Here is a 17788-nt window from a genome sequence, read left to right on the forward strand (position 1 = left end):
ACTCATAATTCATACATAGATAACATACATACATTGATACATAGATAGATAGATACATACATACATAATACATACATACATACATACATACATACATACATACATACATACATACAGCTTTCTGGGACCCAGCTAGGCTTGCCTCAGCAGGACCTGGTTTAAGAAGGGGTGACCTCACTCTCTTCCCCAGAGATGGAGCCTGCGTGTCAGAGCCACTCTCAATGATTCTCAGCTCAAGAGTGAAAGTTGGACAGAGCACTGGGCCTGTTTTCTCTTGGGTCCTTGGGCATCTTAGCCAGTTAGACTGAGGGTCAGCTGCAGGGAGGTGGGTTCTCACAACATGATGGAATGAGATGTCAGATGTCCGATGACAGACACCTTACCTCTAGGGTCTTACTAGGTGGAGTCAGTGTGTGTCCAGCCCTTTGGGTAGAGAAGCTCAGTACACCTGAGCTATGTTGAGATGCAGGGAAAACTGGCTTGCGACTGAAGCCAGAGCTCTTTGGGCCTCAGTTTTCTCATCTGTTAAGGGCAATGTGATAACTCAGTGTACACTTCCTATACTATAGGCAACTATAGGCAGTGTGTATTACTCAGGACGTCAAGGGTGCTTAATGCGGGGCTGTGGTGGGTGGTCGTACAGAACTGCCTAGTCTAGTCCAGAGGCTGTTGTTGCCTTCAGTGTTGACACCAATTGGAAAGCATGATTGAGATCATCTGTGTGAGTAACTCCAATGGCTTAACACCCCTCTAACGTTCCTGAGGTGGCCTTGGAAAACGCATGGTGAAATGATGTGAGGCTTCCAGGAACAAGTAGCCAGCAGATCTTATTTTATTAGGGCTTTCATTTTATTAGGGCTGTTGGGATTTCACACAGGTAACACAGATAGTGAACAAGATTAATAAGTAACTTATGTGATATGAGGTGCAAAGTCTGCACTTGACCATATATATCTTTTTGGTTGCTTTTGTCTCTCTATGCTGGGTATCTGATGCCTCTTGCAGAGACTTAGCATTGCTTAGCCTGTGTTCCTGTGTCCATCCTCATTCTAACACTTGATAAGGCTTCCCAGAGCTGTCAAACAAATTCACACTCAAAGTCCTCCATGTGCAGCTGAGACTTCAAGACCTGACTCAGGTTGTGCCTTCTCTACCAGGTGATTCTGATGTTTCTATTTAAAACTCAGACCCACACCCCCAATTGGGTGATACATTGACCCCGATCTTAATCTCTCTTTTGTTTGATTGAATATTTATTTATGTTCTGTCTTCCTCTTCAGAGAACATTTCAGGAGAGTAAAGGTCACAGACCCTCCCACATGTCTAGCCAGCTTGACATATGGAGGGTGTTCCAGGAGTGTCTAGGGAAGTGTGTGTGTGTGTGTGTGTGTGTGTGTGTAGAGAAGAGAGAGAGAGAGAGAGAGAGAGAGGGAGAGAGAGAGAGAGAGAGAGAGAGAGAGAGAGAGAGAGAGAGAGAGAAGAGCTGGGATAGGTAACAGAGGTATTTTTATTTATTATTTTTGAGACAAGCTCTCATTATGTAGCCTTGACTGGCCCAGAGCTTGCTATGTAGACCAGGCTGGCCTTGAACTAATAGAGATCTGCCTGTCTCAGCCTTCCAAATTCTGGGATTAAAGGTGGGTACCACCGTAGCAGGCTAAGAGATATTTATTTTTAAGAGTAAAGAACTTCTGAGTTTGAATTCAGGGTGTGGGCATTGGTGTGGGTACACTTATCAGTTTCATTCTTGGCAGAGTTTCTCTCTCTCTCTCTCTCTCTCTCTCTCTCTCTCTCTCTCTCTCTCTCTCTCTCTCTTTCAGGAAGCTACCCTGGCTGTTAGAGAAGGCAGTCATTCCTGCTGGAGGTCCCGGGGAGAGCCTGCTGTGGGTAACTTTCCCTTCCTGGCCCACTCATCATCCCATGCAGCTGCACAGTGCGCTTAGCTTTAACTTGGCTGGAAAAATTCTGAAACTGAGTCCAGTTAAGTCATTTGCCAAAAAGACTTGAGACTCTTTTCTTCTGTATGGTGTGGCCTTCCTGTGATCCATCCCACCCTGCCCTGTGACCTGCCATGGGAAAGCCTGTTACATCCCTCCGTCCATAGCTGGGATTCCTCATCTATAAATGAGGATTTTGCCAGAACTGGGAGTCGACTGTAAATCAGGCTGTTACTCAGAAATGCCAGTCCCAGGTTATGGAAGTGAGCCAGTAGGCTACAGCTGACATTGGAAGATGGTAGGAACACACTGTGTTCTCTCACACACTAAGGGGAAGGCTTGTACTTCCAATTCCTGCAAGTCTCAGAAAGAACACCACCTACACAGGGGCAAGGGTTAAGGGTCACTACAGTTGGGCAGGGCACCATCTAACAGCCCTAAGCTGGGGCTTGGCTAACAAAAAGGCCCCTCCCCAGAAGGCAGCTGGGCTTTTAGAGCATACAGCCACCTACTATATAAGGCCTCTTTCCACACCTGCTCCAACACATTGCCAAGTTCCATCTTCCTCCGGATAGTGTCCCTGGCTGGACCCAGAAGGTGAGGGACTCTGAGGTTGGAGCCTGCATCCTGGAGGTGGGAGTGGGGCACTCAGGGCACTCAGGCTTGCTCTGGCTACTGTTCAGGATGGTCTTGAGGTTCAGCGTTGCCCACTGCTGTCCCGATATCCAGATGGGCAGGCTGTGGCAGAGGTTGAGGCTGGGAGAGGGAGGTTGCTTGCATGGCATTCTGTTGTCTGTGTGGCACATTGCCTTTGAGCTCCTGCTTCTCCGGCAAATGGCAGCAATTTGGGAAGCATGCTACCTGACTGCTGAATGTTGCAAGTCAGGAAGGGCCCCGGAGATGGAGTTCAAGTGGTGGAGTATATGCCTAAGAATCAGGAAGTGCTGGGTTCCTTCCCTAGTGCCTCAGAGACTGGGTATGGTGGATGTCTGTCAGCCCAGAACTCAGGATACAGAGGCAGGAGCATTACAAGTTAAAGGTCATCCTGGATTACAAAGTTAGTTTGAGGCTAGCCAGGGCTACCTAAGACCCTTGTTCTTCCAGCCAATAGAAATGATTAACAGGCCTCATGTCCCACTACAGGATTGCCACAAGGCTCTGCCTCTCTGCTGTCTGCTAGCCAGGTCCTGAATTCTCTGGGTCTGGAGGTAAGACTCACTCACCATCAGGCTGGTGGTGGAGCTGAGGTGATCTGTGCTATGACTGTACTTCTATGGTTGCCTCTCCCCACATCTTTTATCTCTCTTCCTCTCCCCCTTCCCAGTAATTAGGTTTGAGAAGTCTTTTCCCCAGCTGTTGAGGTGCCAGGCCTGGAGAGGTGCCTTGGTATGTGAATGAATACGTAGTTCAATGCAGAGCTCGCATGTCACATACTCTAACCAAGACATATGCTATCTGTCTTTTGGGTTTCTAAACTTCATGGCCACTGGGGAAACGCGTTGGTCTCCTGTCCCTCTGACCAGGCTAGTTTTCTTTTCTTTTTCCCTAGTCTCTAATAAGTCAACCAGAAGGCCACACTGCTGTGTGCGCAGTGTGACGGGCTGTGTGTTTGAGCGGCCGTACAGGATGGAGCAGGAAAAGGGCTGTTTTTCCTGGAAAAGGCCAGCTCTTCCTCAGCCTGTGGCAGCTGTCATAGGAAGAGCCTGGCATGTGCCCTGCTTTGAGCCTGAGCTGCTTTTGCTATTCCTCGTGGTTGCATGTCTGGGGAACACGGCGACACCAGCCTGGCTTGTGGTAGCACTTTTCGGGTGCAGGGGTGTGGTGTTAGGAGTGCTCCATGGAATGGGAGAGTTCTGCCTGCCCCGGCTGGGAGCACCTGCTCAGCATCCGTGGCTACTGAGCATCCGAACAGTGGTTCCTGTACCGATAGACAGGTGTGTCGTTATCTACCTCGAGTGGATTAACCCGAGGAGCCCCATTTGGCCATGGCTGCCATTGATAGGGTAAATAATATCATAACCAGGGAGGGCTCCGTGCAAATGTTTGCTTTCTGTGTCATGCTGCTATTCGGGCAAAGCGAAACTTACAAGCTAGGATCCTAACAAACGCGGCAAAAGCCTAGCAAGCCTCCAAGAGCTAATCCAGACGATTCGAAGGTAAGGAATGCTAGGTGCTGAGAAATTGGTGACACTTTAATCTGACTCAGGAGCTTTGGCGTGTCCAGGCCTGGGGTTTTGAGGTGTGTCACGAGGCAGAGCGGAACGGGCGTGTCCCAGCTCTGACACCTCTCTGGAGGAAGAGCTTGATTTTGAGGGCATTTCTCTCGTCTCAATTTTGACCAGGTTCTAAGAATAATGCTGGGTTGCCTCAGTGGGTAGATGAGTCCGTGTAAAGGGCTTGAAGCATAGCAAGGGCTCATGGGTGTCGGCATAGGTGAGGCAGCTAAGCCCCTGAGCACCCCAGGGAGGGAGTGCAGGAGACCCCTGGAGGGAGAATACCCACGGCTCTCTGGAGTGGGGAGGGGACGCAGGATCTGTGTCGGGGGAGGTGAGGGGAATACAGAACCAGAGGGAAGTGAGGAGGACTCAGAACCCAGGGCAGCTCTGTTTATCTAGGGCCCTGGGAGGATTTGAATCTCAAGTATCCCTCAAAAGCCCATGGCCTGCTCATCAGCCTGCAGCTCTACATTGAGATGCTGGGACCTTAAGGAGGGTGGCTAGAAGAAGTTAGCTCATTGAGGGAGACAATGGGGCCCTCTCCTCTTTCCTTGTACTTTCCTAGCTGCCATAGGTGAACCGACCTCCTTCCACACAGGTCCATATGATAGGTCAAAATGACGGACACTTTTCTTTTCTTTTCTTTTCTTTTCTTTTCTTTTCTTTTCTTTTCTTTTCTTTTCTTTTCTTTTCTTTTCTTTTCTTTTCTTTTCTCTTCTCTTCTCTTCTCTCCTCTCCTCTCCTCTCCTCTCCTCTCCTCTCCTCTCCTCTCCTCTCCTCTCCTCTCCTCTCCTCTCCTCTCCTCTCCTCCCCTCCCCTCCCCTCCCCTCCCCTCCTCTCTCCTCCCTCTCCTCTCCTCTCCTCTCCTCTCCTCTCCTCTCCTCTCCTCTCCTCTCCTCTCCTCTCCTCTCCTCTCCTCTCCTCTCCTCTCCTCTCCTCTCCTCTCCTCTCCTCTCCTCTCCTCTCCTCTCCTCTCCTCTCCTCTCCTCTCTTCTCTTCTTTCTTCCTTCTTTCTCTCTTTCTTTCTTCCTTTCTTTTTAAAAGAGATTTATTTATTCATTTTATGTATATGAGTACACTGTCCTGTCGCTTGCTGTCTTCAGACACACCAGAAGAGGGCATCGGATCCCATTACAGATGAGACGCCATGTGGTTGCTGGGAATTGAACTCAGGACCTTTGGAAGAGCAGTCAGTATTCTTAACTGCTGAACCATCTCTCCAGCCCAACTGATACTTTTGAAGCCATCGGTGACAGGGAATCGTTCTTCCTTATAAATTGACCATCTTAGGCATTTTGTTGAAGTGACAGAAATCTGATAGGCACAAACTTTGGCCCTGGCAGAATTGGAAATTGGCCCGTCTCCCCATCTGCAGCCTCAATTCAACCTGGCACCAGGACTTCATGGACACGAGTCACAGCCCCGTGCACCCATGCAGAACTCTGGTTTATATTTTCCCCCAGACACAAGGGCAGAGTCAGCACTAATGCCGTTTCAGCGTTTTTCAAACACTCTTTGGTGGTAGGCATTCCTCTAAGACCCTGGGCTGCCCTCTGTGTCTCTCCAGGTTTGAGGCTCTGTGGCCCCATCCTCTGGGGAAGCCAACTCCAGCATCATGAGAGGCGTCTTCATCGCTGGTGTCATTGCGGCATTCGCCATCACAGTTGTAGGTGAGAGAGGCCACTCGGCCCCCTTTGCAATACAGCTTTTTTTCCCCACTCCGGCCAAACATTCTTGCTCTTGGCATCCCGTGGTTCCTACCACCTGGCCTGTTGTGTTGCGCAAGACCCATGTGTCCACTCTGCCTTCAGAAAGACCAATCTGTGGTTGGTCAGGGGTTGGATTTTTCCTGTCGGGGAACAGTGAATGATGAGGCAAAACTTATGGGCATGGCTTCATCTCACAATGTTAATTTCGGGAATCCTTAGAGAACAGTTGGGCGTCCCATCTGGATATTTATCCTGTTGCAGGCGTGGTGCTCTGTGAATGTCTGCTGGCTGTTGACTGTATTCTGTAAATGCTTTGTCCTCTCAGACTCCCTGAATTGTACACAGTGTTATACGTACAATAGCACCTGTGATGGCCAGGCCACTGAATGCAATGAGCAGTCCTTCAGTTGTGTGGAGTCCTCTATCAACTCCACTCTAGGTGAGTGGGGCTGCTGTCGCTGGTACTTGTGGGAGGTAGGAGCTAAAGAGGGTGGGCAGTACAGTGCAGAGAGACTACCGGGTCATTCGGACAACTCCCCAGTGGCTGAAGTGAGCAGGAGCTGGATAGGAAAATGGGCACAGAATCAGACAATCGGATGAGCCCTGTGACGTCATGGAAATCACTTCCATTGATTGAAACCTCACTGTAGATACATTTTGTAATCAGCAAGAGCAACTCAGAGCTGAATAAGAGGCAGGTGTTTTGCCTGAGACAGTTGTATCCCCTCCACTCCCCAGCCATCTCTTCCATCCGCAGCGGGCTCCTATCTTTTCTAGATCAAATGTTTTTGTTTTTGTTTGTTTGTTTGTTTTTGTTAGTGAATACCTCCCCAGGCATTCTGATCTCTGGGAATCTCTCAGGGTACTTAGCAGTCTTCCATGCACAAAAGCAGCAAGAACAACAGCTGACATCTAAGCAAGGGTGCTCAGGAGATGGGTCAATCAATGAAGTGCTTGCTGCGCAAAGCGTGAGGACCCAAGAGTATCCACTCTCAGCATCTATGGACAAAGGCATGGTAGTACATGCCTTTAACCCCAGTATGGGGGCAGCTAAGACCAGAGGAACCTGTAGCTTGATGGCCAGCCAGCCTAAAACTGGTGAGGTCCAGACCAAAATAATAAGGTGGAAAACCACTGAAGAAGCTGATGTCATTCTCTACTGCTTGAATGCTGGAATTATGATTGTATACCAACATAGCCGGCTAACTTACTTAATGTTTTTTGGTGGTTGGTATGTATGTGTGTGTGTTTGTGTGTGTGTATGTGTCTGTGTGGTGCTGGGCATTAAATACAGGGTTCTGCATGTGCCAGACAAGCACTTTACCACAGAACCACACTCCCAATCCATTAATTTATTTATTTTGACTAATCCACATTTAATGTAACAGCCACATGCAGCTGATGTTTCCATATTGCATAGCTATGACTGGATTTTCGTGCAGTTTCTAGGAAGGAACCACAGCTGGCTACTGTGAGGTTGAATCATATACAAAAATCCCACCTAGTCTGCTTTAGTACTTTTTGAGACATTAAGACAAATTAGTGGCCTGGGTGTGTGTGTGCTGTTTATATGTTAGATTAGGCCACCATTTTTCTGGTGTCCCTCATGTATAAGCATTTTACCCAACCTTTTGACATCATGATATAACATTGTCACCACCAAACTCATGTTCAAGAACAAGAGATGTAGTTAACAACGGCAAGAACAAAATCATGAAAACTTTTAACAGATCTAAGTTTACAACTTTGTGCTGGGCTCACATATATCTCTTTTGGGTTGCACGTATAATGACAGAGTTTAACCCATCTCTCTGTTAATCTTTGAAAGGAAAGAGTGCTCTGATGGGGAACAGTTTTCTCTTTGTTTGTTTGTTGTTGTTGTTTTTTCCAAGACAAGGTCTTACTCTGTAGCCTTGGCTGTCCTGGAACTCACTATGTAGACCAGGCTGGCCTTGAACTCACAGAGATCCACCTTCCTCTACTTCCCACGTGCTGGGGTTAAAGACGTGCCATTGCCACCTGGCTGGGTTCTTCTTGGTATAAGAATCCTTCTCCAGTCTCTCCCAAACTGTGCTGAGCAGAGGTTTAGGTCGTCTGTCCCTGTCGGAAGCATTGTCTTCCCAGGACGCTGCTCTCCCCGAAACTTCTCCGGGTGCTAACCGTCTGTGTTTGCCTTGCTGCAGGAGGGTTCCTGCATGTGTACCAGAACAAGTTCTGCTCCGCATCGAATTGCACCGAGAACAGCACGGAGGTGGCCTTCACTGTCCATCTATTTGATGACCAAAGATACCATTTTGCAAGCCAGTGCTGCCAAGGAGAGTCCTGCAATGCCACCCACTCTGGTTTGTACAGGGCCCAGCAGCCTGTCCTGGGCCACACCCTCACACCCCACTCTTGCTTTTCTGCTTGCTTTGCTTGGCTAGGGGTAGATGTCTCCAGTCCAGGCACTTCTGCACCCAGTTGGATAACGTTAGCATCTGACTTATAGCAGTTACATAAGAAACATGGGGGATGTTAAAGCAGGTCAAACACCCTGCTTTCTCTTCGGTGAAGACAGGGATTTCATGGGCCATTCTTGTGGCAAGCGAAGCAAATGCTCGTTAGTCATTTTTAAGTTTTGTGATCTCGGGGCCTCAACTAAGAAGTTCTTTGAGACAATGTCTCCCACAGTCTAGACTCACCTCAAACTTGCTATGGACCCAAGGGTGGCTTTCACTCAGCCCTCCTGCCTGTGCCTCCCTAGTGCTGGGATTACAGGTGTGTGCCACCGTGCCTGGCAACATTTTAAGTCTCAGTAACAACTGAAGACTCCCCAAGTCTTTGTTTATATGGTCTCCATCTAGGAACATCTACCAGGTTAGAAATTAAAGCTAAGCAAATTCACAGATCTTAATTCAAATACTCAAAAGGAAAATCAGTTAGCCAAGTTCAAGGCCAGCCTGGCCTACATAGTGAGACTCTGTTTCAAAAAACAAAAACAAACAGTAAGTTATATATATTAATACTATTAAGAGTTTTACTTAGAAGTAACTTCCAAAATATTTAATGAGTAGTGTATATGTAATTAGATATACTAATATATGATATATGCTAGTATATCATATATTATATGTTGTAATATGCCATATGGTTTCTGGGCACTGAACTTGGGTCCTCTGGAAGAGCAGCCTGTGCTCTTAATTCCTGAGCTATCTCTTTAGTCCTGCCCCAGTATATTTTTTCACAGAGTGTTTAACTCCTGGCTTAGAAGGAAACTGGGGGCCAAGAAGTGGGAGTGGGTGGGTAGGGGAGCAGGGCAGGGGGAGAGTATAGGGAACTTTTGGGATAGCATTTAAAATGTAAATAAAGAAAATATCTAATTTAAAAAAAAGAAAAAAAGAAGAGAGAAGGAAACTGGGATCTCAGATTTGCTTGTGTATTAAATCTGATTGGGTCTCATCCACTATGTGGTGCTTCTGGAAAATTCTTCTGCATGCACACAAAGTGACAGGAGTAGTAAGAGAAGCAGATAACATCTCAGTGTTTTATAAAAGTGGCTTTAACCATTTGGAATCTCTGCAGGTCTCAGGGACCCAGGAGTTCCTGGACCACAGTCTGAGAAGTGGTTTTCTAGATCAACGTCTCCATTTAGAGCAGCAGTTCTCAACCTGTGGACCACAACCATTGAAACCCTCAACCATAAGTTTATTTCTGTTGCTACTTCATAACTGTAAGTTTGCTACTGAGCAATTTCTAAGACCAATGGAAATATGTGTTTTTCTGATGGTCATGATCCACAGGTTGAGAACCACTGATTCAGAAGAAGAAACAAAACAAAACAAAACAAAAAAAAACAAAACAAACAATGTGGGCAGAGATGGTGAGGTTCCTCATCATAAGCACAGGCAGTTAGGGGTAAGGCTTGCTCTCAATGTGATTTAAACATTTTTTTTTCTCTATCCCAATATGAAAATGGACCATTTTCATCTGCTCAGAACAAGTCTTAATGGCAATCAGACACCTGCTGGCTAAGGCTTCAAACAGTCAGCTGATGTTAACATTGACTACAGCTTGTATTCTTTTATTTCTCGCTTATGTCTACCCCACTGTGGATCACCATTCTTGAGAACTGGCTGGCCTACAGGGGTGAATCTCAGGAGCTGTGCATAGGAAAGCTTTGGGCAAAGCATGTGTCTTTAGGGCTAGATCTGAGGTTCCTGGAATGTAGACTTTCCGGCAGCTTTTCTGCGTGCTTGTTCCTGCCTCTCAGGACAGTGTGATAACGTGAATCTAAGTAACGGCTTTCCTCTACCCAGAATCCGGAACACAGAATGTAACTGACATGCAGTGCATGTCTTGCTATGGTCACAACAAAACACTCTGCGAGGAGAAACCCCAAAAGTGTTACGAAGGAGAACAATGTGTCTTCATCATTGCGGAGATGGTAAATGGTAAGACTGGAGCTTCAGCTACTTAAATGGGCTCAAATTGAAACGAGATTCAAGTTGCTGTGCTGCAGCAGAAGAGCTGGGGATCGAAGAAACAGAGGGAGGATTAGCTCAGGACGTCTTTCAGTTAGAGACTGCCAGGAAGCCTTCTGCTGGTTACTACTTCTGCTCTTTGTCTAGGGCTACATCTGGTTGCCATTCTCCTGCCCTTCTGTAGTCACACCCCAGGTTCAGCTATCTGACTGCCTGGCCCTCCTGGCAGTTGCTTCTTTACTCAACTGCCACTGTTCTTTAGGTGTGGAGGTGTGTGACTGTTTGTTTGTTTGTTTGTTTTTGTTTTTCTCTGTGTAACCCTGGCTGTCCTGGAACTCACTTTGTAGATCAGGCTGGCCTTGAACTCAGAAATCTGCCTGCCTCTGTGACTTTTGTTTTTAATACCTATATATACTTTTCTTCTACATCTTGAGAGGTGTTGACTTGGAACAGCTAGGGCCATCTAGTTATTTCTCTTCTTCTACAAAAGTAACCTGAGAATGGCCATCATTTTGCCAGCGTACCCAGGCAACTTGTTGGCAGCTTGCAGTGCGTGTTTGTTTCTTGCTAAAGGAACAGTTCTGCGACCACTGCTGCCCTGTAGCTCTGGTCTTATTTTCCTAGAAGAGTTTCTAGTGGAGCGCTGCTGATCTTTTGTGATGGTGGGCGGAGAGGAGGACAGGAGGGCAAGGGTGGGGCCGTCTCAGGAGTCAGGGCCAGAAGTGAATGTGTAATGTCCTCCTGGCTAACGTGTCAATCCTGGCTAACAGAACTCTTGGGAATGTGGTCTAGTGATGTCCAAGAAGGAAAAAAAAAGGTACCAATCAAAAACCAATAACCAGCCTGTCTCAGCTAAAAAACAGCTCAGACTTATACGAGCTTAAGACCTGCACCCAAATACAAATTTCCTTTCAATTTCTGCTTAATGTTAACTTCAAAGCTTAACTAGAACCACAGAGATTTCAGGATATCCAAGTATTCTGTTTTTTTTTAAACCTTTAAACCTATTTTTTTTTAAAGATTTATTTATTTATTATATGGAAGTACATTGTAGCTGTCTTCAGACACTCCAGAAGAGGGAGTCAGATCTCGTTACGGATGGTTGTGAGCCACCATGTGGTTGCTGGGATTTGAACTCTGGACCTTCGGAAGAGCAGTCGGGTGCTCTTACCCACTGAGCCATCTCACCAGCCCTAAACCTATTTTTAAGAGCTATTTTAGGACTACACTAAAGCTGGGTTAAAGGCACAGACATCTCCCATGTACCTTTGCTGCCTGGCTCACGTGTAATTGCTATCATTGTCAAAGCTCTCACCACAGTGGTGAGCCTACACAGGTGCTTACTGTTACCTAAGTCCCCAGTTTACCTCAGGGTCACTCCTGATGTAGTGCATTCCACCATGACAGTGTAACATAGAGGACAGTCTTGTCCTGAAAGACGTCTGTGAGCACCTGCTCAGGCTTTGCTTGTGCCCAACTCTCTGGCAGCCACTGGTCTCTCTTTTTTTTTTTTTAACTGCCTCTATAAACTTTCATATCTCAGAATTTCTGCTTTCTCTCCCTCTCACTTTCTCAGTCAGTCTCTGTGTCTTTCTGTCTGTCTTCTCTGTCTCCCAGAGGCCTCACACATGTAAAACATACATTCGTCCACTGCAAAGGTCACACTTTCCTTTTGAAATGCTCTAGGCACCCATACTGCCTTGTCTTCTTCTTCTTTTTTTTTTTTTGGTTTTTCGAGACAGCATTTCTCTGTATAGCTCTGGACATCCTGGAACCCACTTTGTAGACCAGGCTGGCCTCGAACCTGCCTTGGTTTTTAATTTGGAAGCTGTGCCAAAGAATTAATTTCTTCCTTCCTTCCTTCCTTCCTTCCTTCCTTCCTTCCTTCCTTCCTTCCTTCCTTTCTTTCTTTCTTTCTTTCTTTCTTTCTTTCTTTCTTTCTTTCTTTCTTATTTCCATGTTCTTGAAGAATAGTGTTGGGATTTTGATGGGGATTGCATTGAATCTGTAGATTGCCTTTGGTGGGATGTCCTTTTTATTAGTGTTAAGGGTACTGGAAGGTACTTTGCCAAGAATTTCTATGCTCATCTCATTCCTGTGTCTCCTGGTGATGTAGCCTCATTAATGCTCAAAGCCAGGTAGACCACAAACCAAGACTTTTTCCTGCTTGTCAAGGTTTGTCAAGCACCGTCCTGACTAATGCAGAGTGTCTCAGCTCTCAGCACTGGTACCTGGGGTGAAGCAAGAACAAACTGTTTTCTTCTTGGGGCTTGGTGGTCTCTTTCACACAATACAGTCTGACTGCACTGAGTCCCTTCACACTCTCGAGCCCCTTCAGTCCTCAGCGAGCTCCCTGTTTCCTAGGGACAGTTGAGTTGCAGCTGACAGCCTCATAGGGGCACAACCCCTCAGAAGTAGCTGCTGTTATAGCTATGTCTTTGAAAGAGCCATGGACCTTTCCCTACAACTTGAGTCTGAAACTATGTTTAAATAAACAGAACTAAGACAGAGATGCTGAGAATTTCCTGTGCACTTTTCATTTTTCTCAAGGAAAAAGTCAGACCCAGAGGAGTAAGATTTCTAAAAGAAAATGCTGGGTGGAGCCATTCCTTTCGGAATGGAGAGTTGAGAGAAAGAACAGACCCTGAGCCTGTCACCCATGCTTGCCTTTGCCTTTTGATTCCTCCTTCCCTCTCTCCTCTTTCTCTCCCTCTTCCTTCTTTTGCCCTTCCCTCCCTTTTGTATTTTTCTTGATAGAGTCTTGCCACATAGCTGGCCTTGAACTCATGGTCTTCCTGGCTCAGACTGCCAAGTACTGGACTTGCAGGTGTGCACCACTGTACTTGGTTTGTTTTTGGCTTTTTTTTCTTTTCTGGACAGCTGCACAGGAGCATGAGATGGGCACCCAAGAACTACCTCCCAGCTCTCCTTTAAGTCTGGGTTTGCAACCCACCTCTCACAGCCTCAGTGGCTTTTGGGGTTGGTGAGGAGTGGCCTGGACTCTGACCTCCATAGTTCTTGGACTACTACTATGTGGTATTCTTAACTCTGGACTTCTTCCTTAAAGATGGCTTCCAGGAGTCAAGGGGTTGTTGCACACTGTTCAACTCCTTGCAGATAAATAACTGCATGGGCTGGGACTTGGGCAGAGGGTTGTGCAGAGTTCTGATTGTCTCATTTACTTCTTCAGGCTCTGGCAGAGTGGAGCTGAAGGGCTGTTCTGATATCAGCAACTCTACTTGTCAATTCCTGTCCCCTGGGAACACAACAGTTGGAGAGTTTGTTTTCAAGTCGGTTGAATGTACGCAACCCACTGAGTATACCAACTCGACCACCACTATCCCACCAATCACCAACACTTCCCTCACCTCTGTTACCCGACCAGGCATCAAAACTTCCCCCGCCTCTGTTACCCCACAGGCTAGCATGGGCACCAAAGCTTCCTTCACCTCCTCTATCTTCGGCAGCCTTCTTCTTCTGAAGCTGCTGTTCTGAGGTTCCTGGGCTCTGCTCCATCCAGTATCCCATGGGTGTCAACACCTTTCTCTTCATATACCTTCCAGTTAGACTGTCCAGTGGGTTGGAAGTCACAGGACTCCAGGCAATGCTAGCAGCCACAGTATCTCCTTTATTAAAGTGTTGCTTGAGGTCTAGACAATCTGTTCTGATATGTTTGGGGCTGGTTGCTATTCACTGCCCAACCCTTCTCATCTCTGGGTGGAGGTGGGGTCTTTGCTTTGGAGATAGGTGTTTCTTTGCCTCCGGACTCAATGACGTCTCTGTTCCTGGTCCATCTTGCATCTGAGAAGCTAAATCCATGGCTTTTCTGGTACCTTCTACTTGCATCCCTGCACTCCATCATCCCTGCACTCCATCATCCCTGCACTCCATCATCCCTGTACTCCATCATCCCTGTACTCCAGCATCCCTGCACTCCAGCATCCCTGCACTCCAGCATCCCTGTACTCCAGCATCCCTGTACTCCAGCATCCCTGCACTCCATCATCCCTGCACTCCATCATCCCTGCACTCCATCATCCCTGTACTCCATCATCCCTGCACTCCATCATCCCTGCACTCCATCATCCCTGTACTACAGCATCCCTGTACTCCATCATCCCTGCACTCTATCATCCCTGCACTCCATCATCCCTCTGCACTCCATCATCCATGCACTCCAGCATCCCTGTACTCCATCATCCATGCACTCCAGCATCCCTGTACTCCATCATCCATGCACTCCAGCATCCCTGTACTCCAGCATCCCTGCACTCCAGCATCCCTGCACTCCATCATCCCTGTACTCCAGCATCCCTGTACTCCATCATCCATGCACTCCAGCATCCCTGCACTCCATCATCCCTGCACTCCATCATCCCTGTACTCCAGCATCCCTGTACTCCAGCATTCCTGCACTCCATCATCCCTGCACTCCATCATCCCTGTACTACAGCATCCCTGTACTCCATCATCCCTGCACTCCATCATCCCTGCACTCCATCATCCCTCTGCACTCCATCATCCATGCACTCCAGCATCCCTGTACTCCATCATCCATGCACTCCAGCATCCCTGTACTCCATCATCCATGCACTCCAGCATCCCTGTACTCCAGCATCCCTGCACTCCAGCATCCCTGCACTCCATCATCCCTGTACTCCAGCATCCCTGCACTCCATCATCCATGCACTCCAGCATCCCTGCACTCCATCATCCCTGTACTCCAGCATCCCTGCACTCCATCATCCATGCACTCCAGCATCCCTGCACTCCATCATCCCTGTACTCCAGCATCCCTGCACTCCATCATCCATGCACTCCAGCATCCCTGCACTCCACTATCCCTGTACTACAACATCCCACCTACTACTGCCTATATAGTTACATGCAGGAAGTATCCTAGCTGAGCCCTGTCATGTCCTGTGCTGTTCCTGGTACCAACACAGAATTTCAGCAGCTTTTCAATCTGGTATTCATCAATTGTCCTGGCTGTGTCCAGAGGCCCACAGCAAATGAAAAAAAAAGTCACTATAAAGAACAAGAAGGGAATATGCAGAAGGACTTCTGAGGACCAGACTGCTCTCACTGGTTAAATGATCAAATCTTCAGGAAGACAGAGGACAGGGCGCTTAGAGCCTGGAATTAGGAGGATGTACTGTGCAGGGTGTAATATAGACACAGAAAGCCCTGGTCCCTTCACTTAAGGGAGTTGAACCTGGTCAGCCATTCTAAAGCAGATACCTAGGGGACATGACAACCACTCAGGCCCAAGCTTGGATGGTTCAAGTTAATAGTAAGGTGGGTGTTGGACTGGTTTTGGACAATAGGGTTTTCTGTAATAATGAAATCAAAAGGTGTTGAACCAACAAGAATTTTTACTGTTCAGAGCTGCTGACAACGAAGCAGGAGCAAGCCACCATGGGGGCTATAATGGCACACATCACTGTGCTGGTTCTGACTTACTTTAGATCTTTAAAACCATTAATTTTTATGACTTCTGTGTACATGGTGTGTGCATGTGTGTATGTATGTATGTATGTATGTGTGTATGTATGTATGTGTGTATGTATGTATGTATGTATGTATGTATGTATGTATGTATGTATGTATGGTGTGTGTGTTCACATTAATACAGTGCTCACAGAGAAGAAGAGGGTGCCATATCCTCTGAGGCTGGAGTTACAGGTGATGATGTTACAGCCTGATGTGGCTTCTGGGATGAGAATCCAGGTCCTTTGCAAGAGCAGCAATTGCTCTTGACCACAGAGCAGTCTCTCTGGTCCACTTTAGCTTTTTTTTTGAAGGAGAGGATGTCCATTGGAGTTTATTTACAGACAACCTTAGGTGAGGCCTTTTCCTCTAGGATCTACATGCTTTTGAAGTTACTTGGTTTCAGGCTTCTTGTCTCCAGCTTCGAGCTTGAGACTCTCAGGAGGCTGGCGATAGGCAGGGAAAGCCTCCCAGGGGCTGTTCAGGTCAAACTTGCGGAATTCTTGTGCCAGCTCCACTGGTTCAGCCACTACCCGCTTTACCTCATCGTCGTAACGAAGCTCAACATAGCCAGCGAGGGGAAAGTCTTTCCGGAAAGGATGTCCCTCGAAGCCATAATCTGTCAGGATCCTTCTTAAATCAGGGTGGTTAAAAAAGAAAACTCCAAACATGTCCCAGACCTCCCTCTCATACCAATTGGCCGCGATGTGCACAGACACTATAGAGTCAATGGGCGTCAGCTCATCTGCATAGGTCTTCACACGAATCCTAGAATTGAACCGCAGAGACAGCAGGTTGTAGACAATCTCAAAACGGTTCTGCCGAGTTGGGACATCCACTGCCGTCAAGTCAGCCAAGGATTTGAATTGTGCATTGGTGTGATCCCTGAGAAAAGTCAGCGTTGGGATGACTCCATCGTGATGGATACAGATTTCTAACTTATCAAGGCAGGACACCTGAACTTGTTGGACATACTTGGGTAAGATTTCAGCCACATACTCTGCAAATGCTGAGAGCTGCTTGTGGGTCACATCACTCCAGGGTCTGACAGTGGGGCGCTTGTCAGCCGCCGTGCTCTCCCTTCTTACGTGCTGCCACAGCACAGAGGGTCGCCCAGCCCCCCTGCCTACGGAAGCGGCCCCCAAGAGCCCACGACAACAGACCCTGGCTGTAGCCGCCGCCATGTTCCTTAGTGTCCCACTTTAGCTTTTTATTTTGCATTTCATGTTAAATGAAAAGTTACAAAACCAGGAGTGCCATCATCCAGTGCTCCAGATTCATGTCTGTTGCTGTCTCACACAGGCGCGCGCGCGCGCGCGCACACACACACACACACACACACACACACACAGACACACAGACACACACACAAAGGCACACACACAGACACACACACACACATATATATATATATATATATATATATATACAGACATGTACACACACAGACACACACACAGGCACACACACACACAGACACACACACAGGCACACACACAGACACAGACACACACAGACACAGACACACAGACATACACACAGACACTCACAAAGGCACACACATAGACACCCTCATATATATATATATACATATATATATATATATACATATATATATATATACATATACATGTACACACACAGACACACACAGACACAGACACACACAGACACAGATAGACACACACAGACACACACACAGACACACACACACACAGACACAGACACACACACACAGACACAGACACACACACACACACACACACACACACACACACACACACACACACACACTCTAGGAGACAAATGGCTTATTTCAGACCACAGTTCCAGGCTACAGTTTTGACATTCAGAAGTCACAGCAGCAGGAGTGTGAAGCAGCTGGTCATATGGCATCCATAGTTAAGAACAGAGAGAAACATATACACACAGCATCACCTTGATTACCTTGATTTCTTATTATACAGTTCAGGACC

The 17788-nt window shown here is 47.2% G+C and overlaps 1 protein-coding gene and 1 pseudogene across 3 annotated transcripts; one reads left to right on the plus strand and one right to left on the minus strand.

The window, feature by feature from the left end:
• The first annotated feature begins 2467 nt into the window (after positions 1-2467).
• Positions 2468-13977, plus strand: Lypd8 (LY6/PLAUR domain containing 8). 3 transcript variants are annotated; one of them, NM_001083884.1, is made up of 7 exons: positions 2468-2534; positions 3081-3145; positions 5721-5823; positions 6188-6301; positions 8046-8204; positions 10158-10292; positions 13513-13977. In NM_001083884.1, exons 3-7 carry the CDS (start codon positions 5769-5771, stop codon positions 13815-13817), a joined length of 768 nt encoding a protein of 255 aa, NP_001077353.1. In that variant the 5' UTR covers positions 2468-2534; positions 3081-3145; positions 5721-5768; the 3' UTR covers positions 13818-13977. The 3 variants fall into 3 exon arrangements, with proteins under 3 accessions (NP_001077353.1, NP_081615.2, NP_001317126.1); NM_027339.2 differs by lacking the exon at positions 3081-3145; NM_001330197.1 differs by lacking the exons at positions 2468-2534; positions 3081-3145 and adding an exon at positions 4082-4093.
• On the minus strand, positions 16123-17011 carry Gm12251 (predicted gene 12251; annotated as a pseudogene).

Source organism: Mus musculus, chromosome 11 (assembly GCF_000001635.26).
Source record: "Mus musculus strain C57BL/6J chromosome 11, GRCm38.p6 C57BL/6J".
NCBI lineage: Eukaryota > Metazoa > Chordata > Mammalia > Rodentia > Muridae > Mus > Mus musculus.

Excerpts from the sequence above, each read along its gene's own strand:
- Lypd8 (NM_001083884.1), top strand. The coding sequence starts at position 5,769 with ATGAGAGGCGTCTTCATCGCTGGTGTCATTGCGGCATTCGCCATCACA. Across the intron at positions 5,824-6,187 it reads ATTCGCCATCACAGTTGTAG|ACTCCCTGAATTGTACACAG; the intron begins GTGAGAGAGGCC and ends TTGTCCTCTCAG. Across the intron at positions 6,302-8,045 it reads CTCTATCAACTCCACTCTAG|GAGGGTTCCTGCATGTGTAC; the intron begins GTGAGTGGGGCT and ends GCCTTGCTGCAG.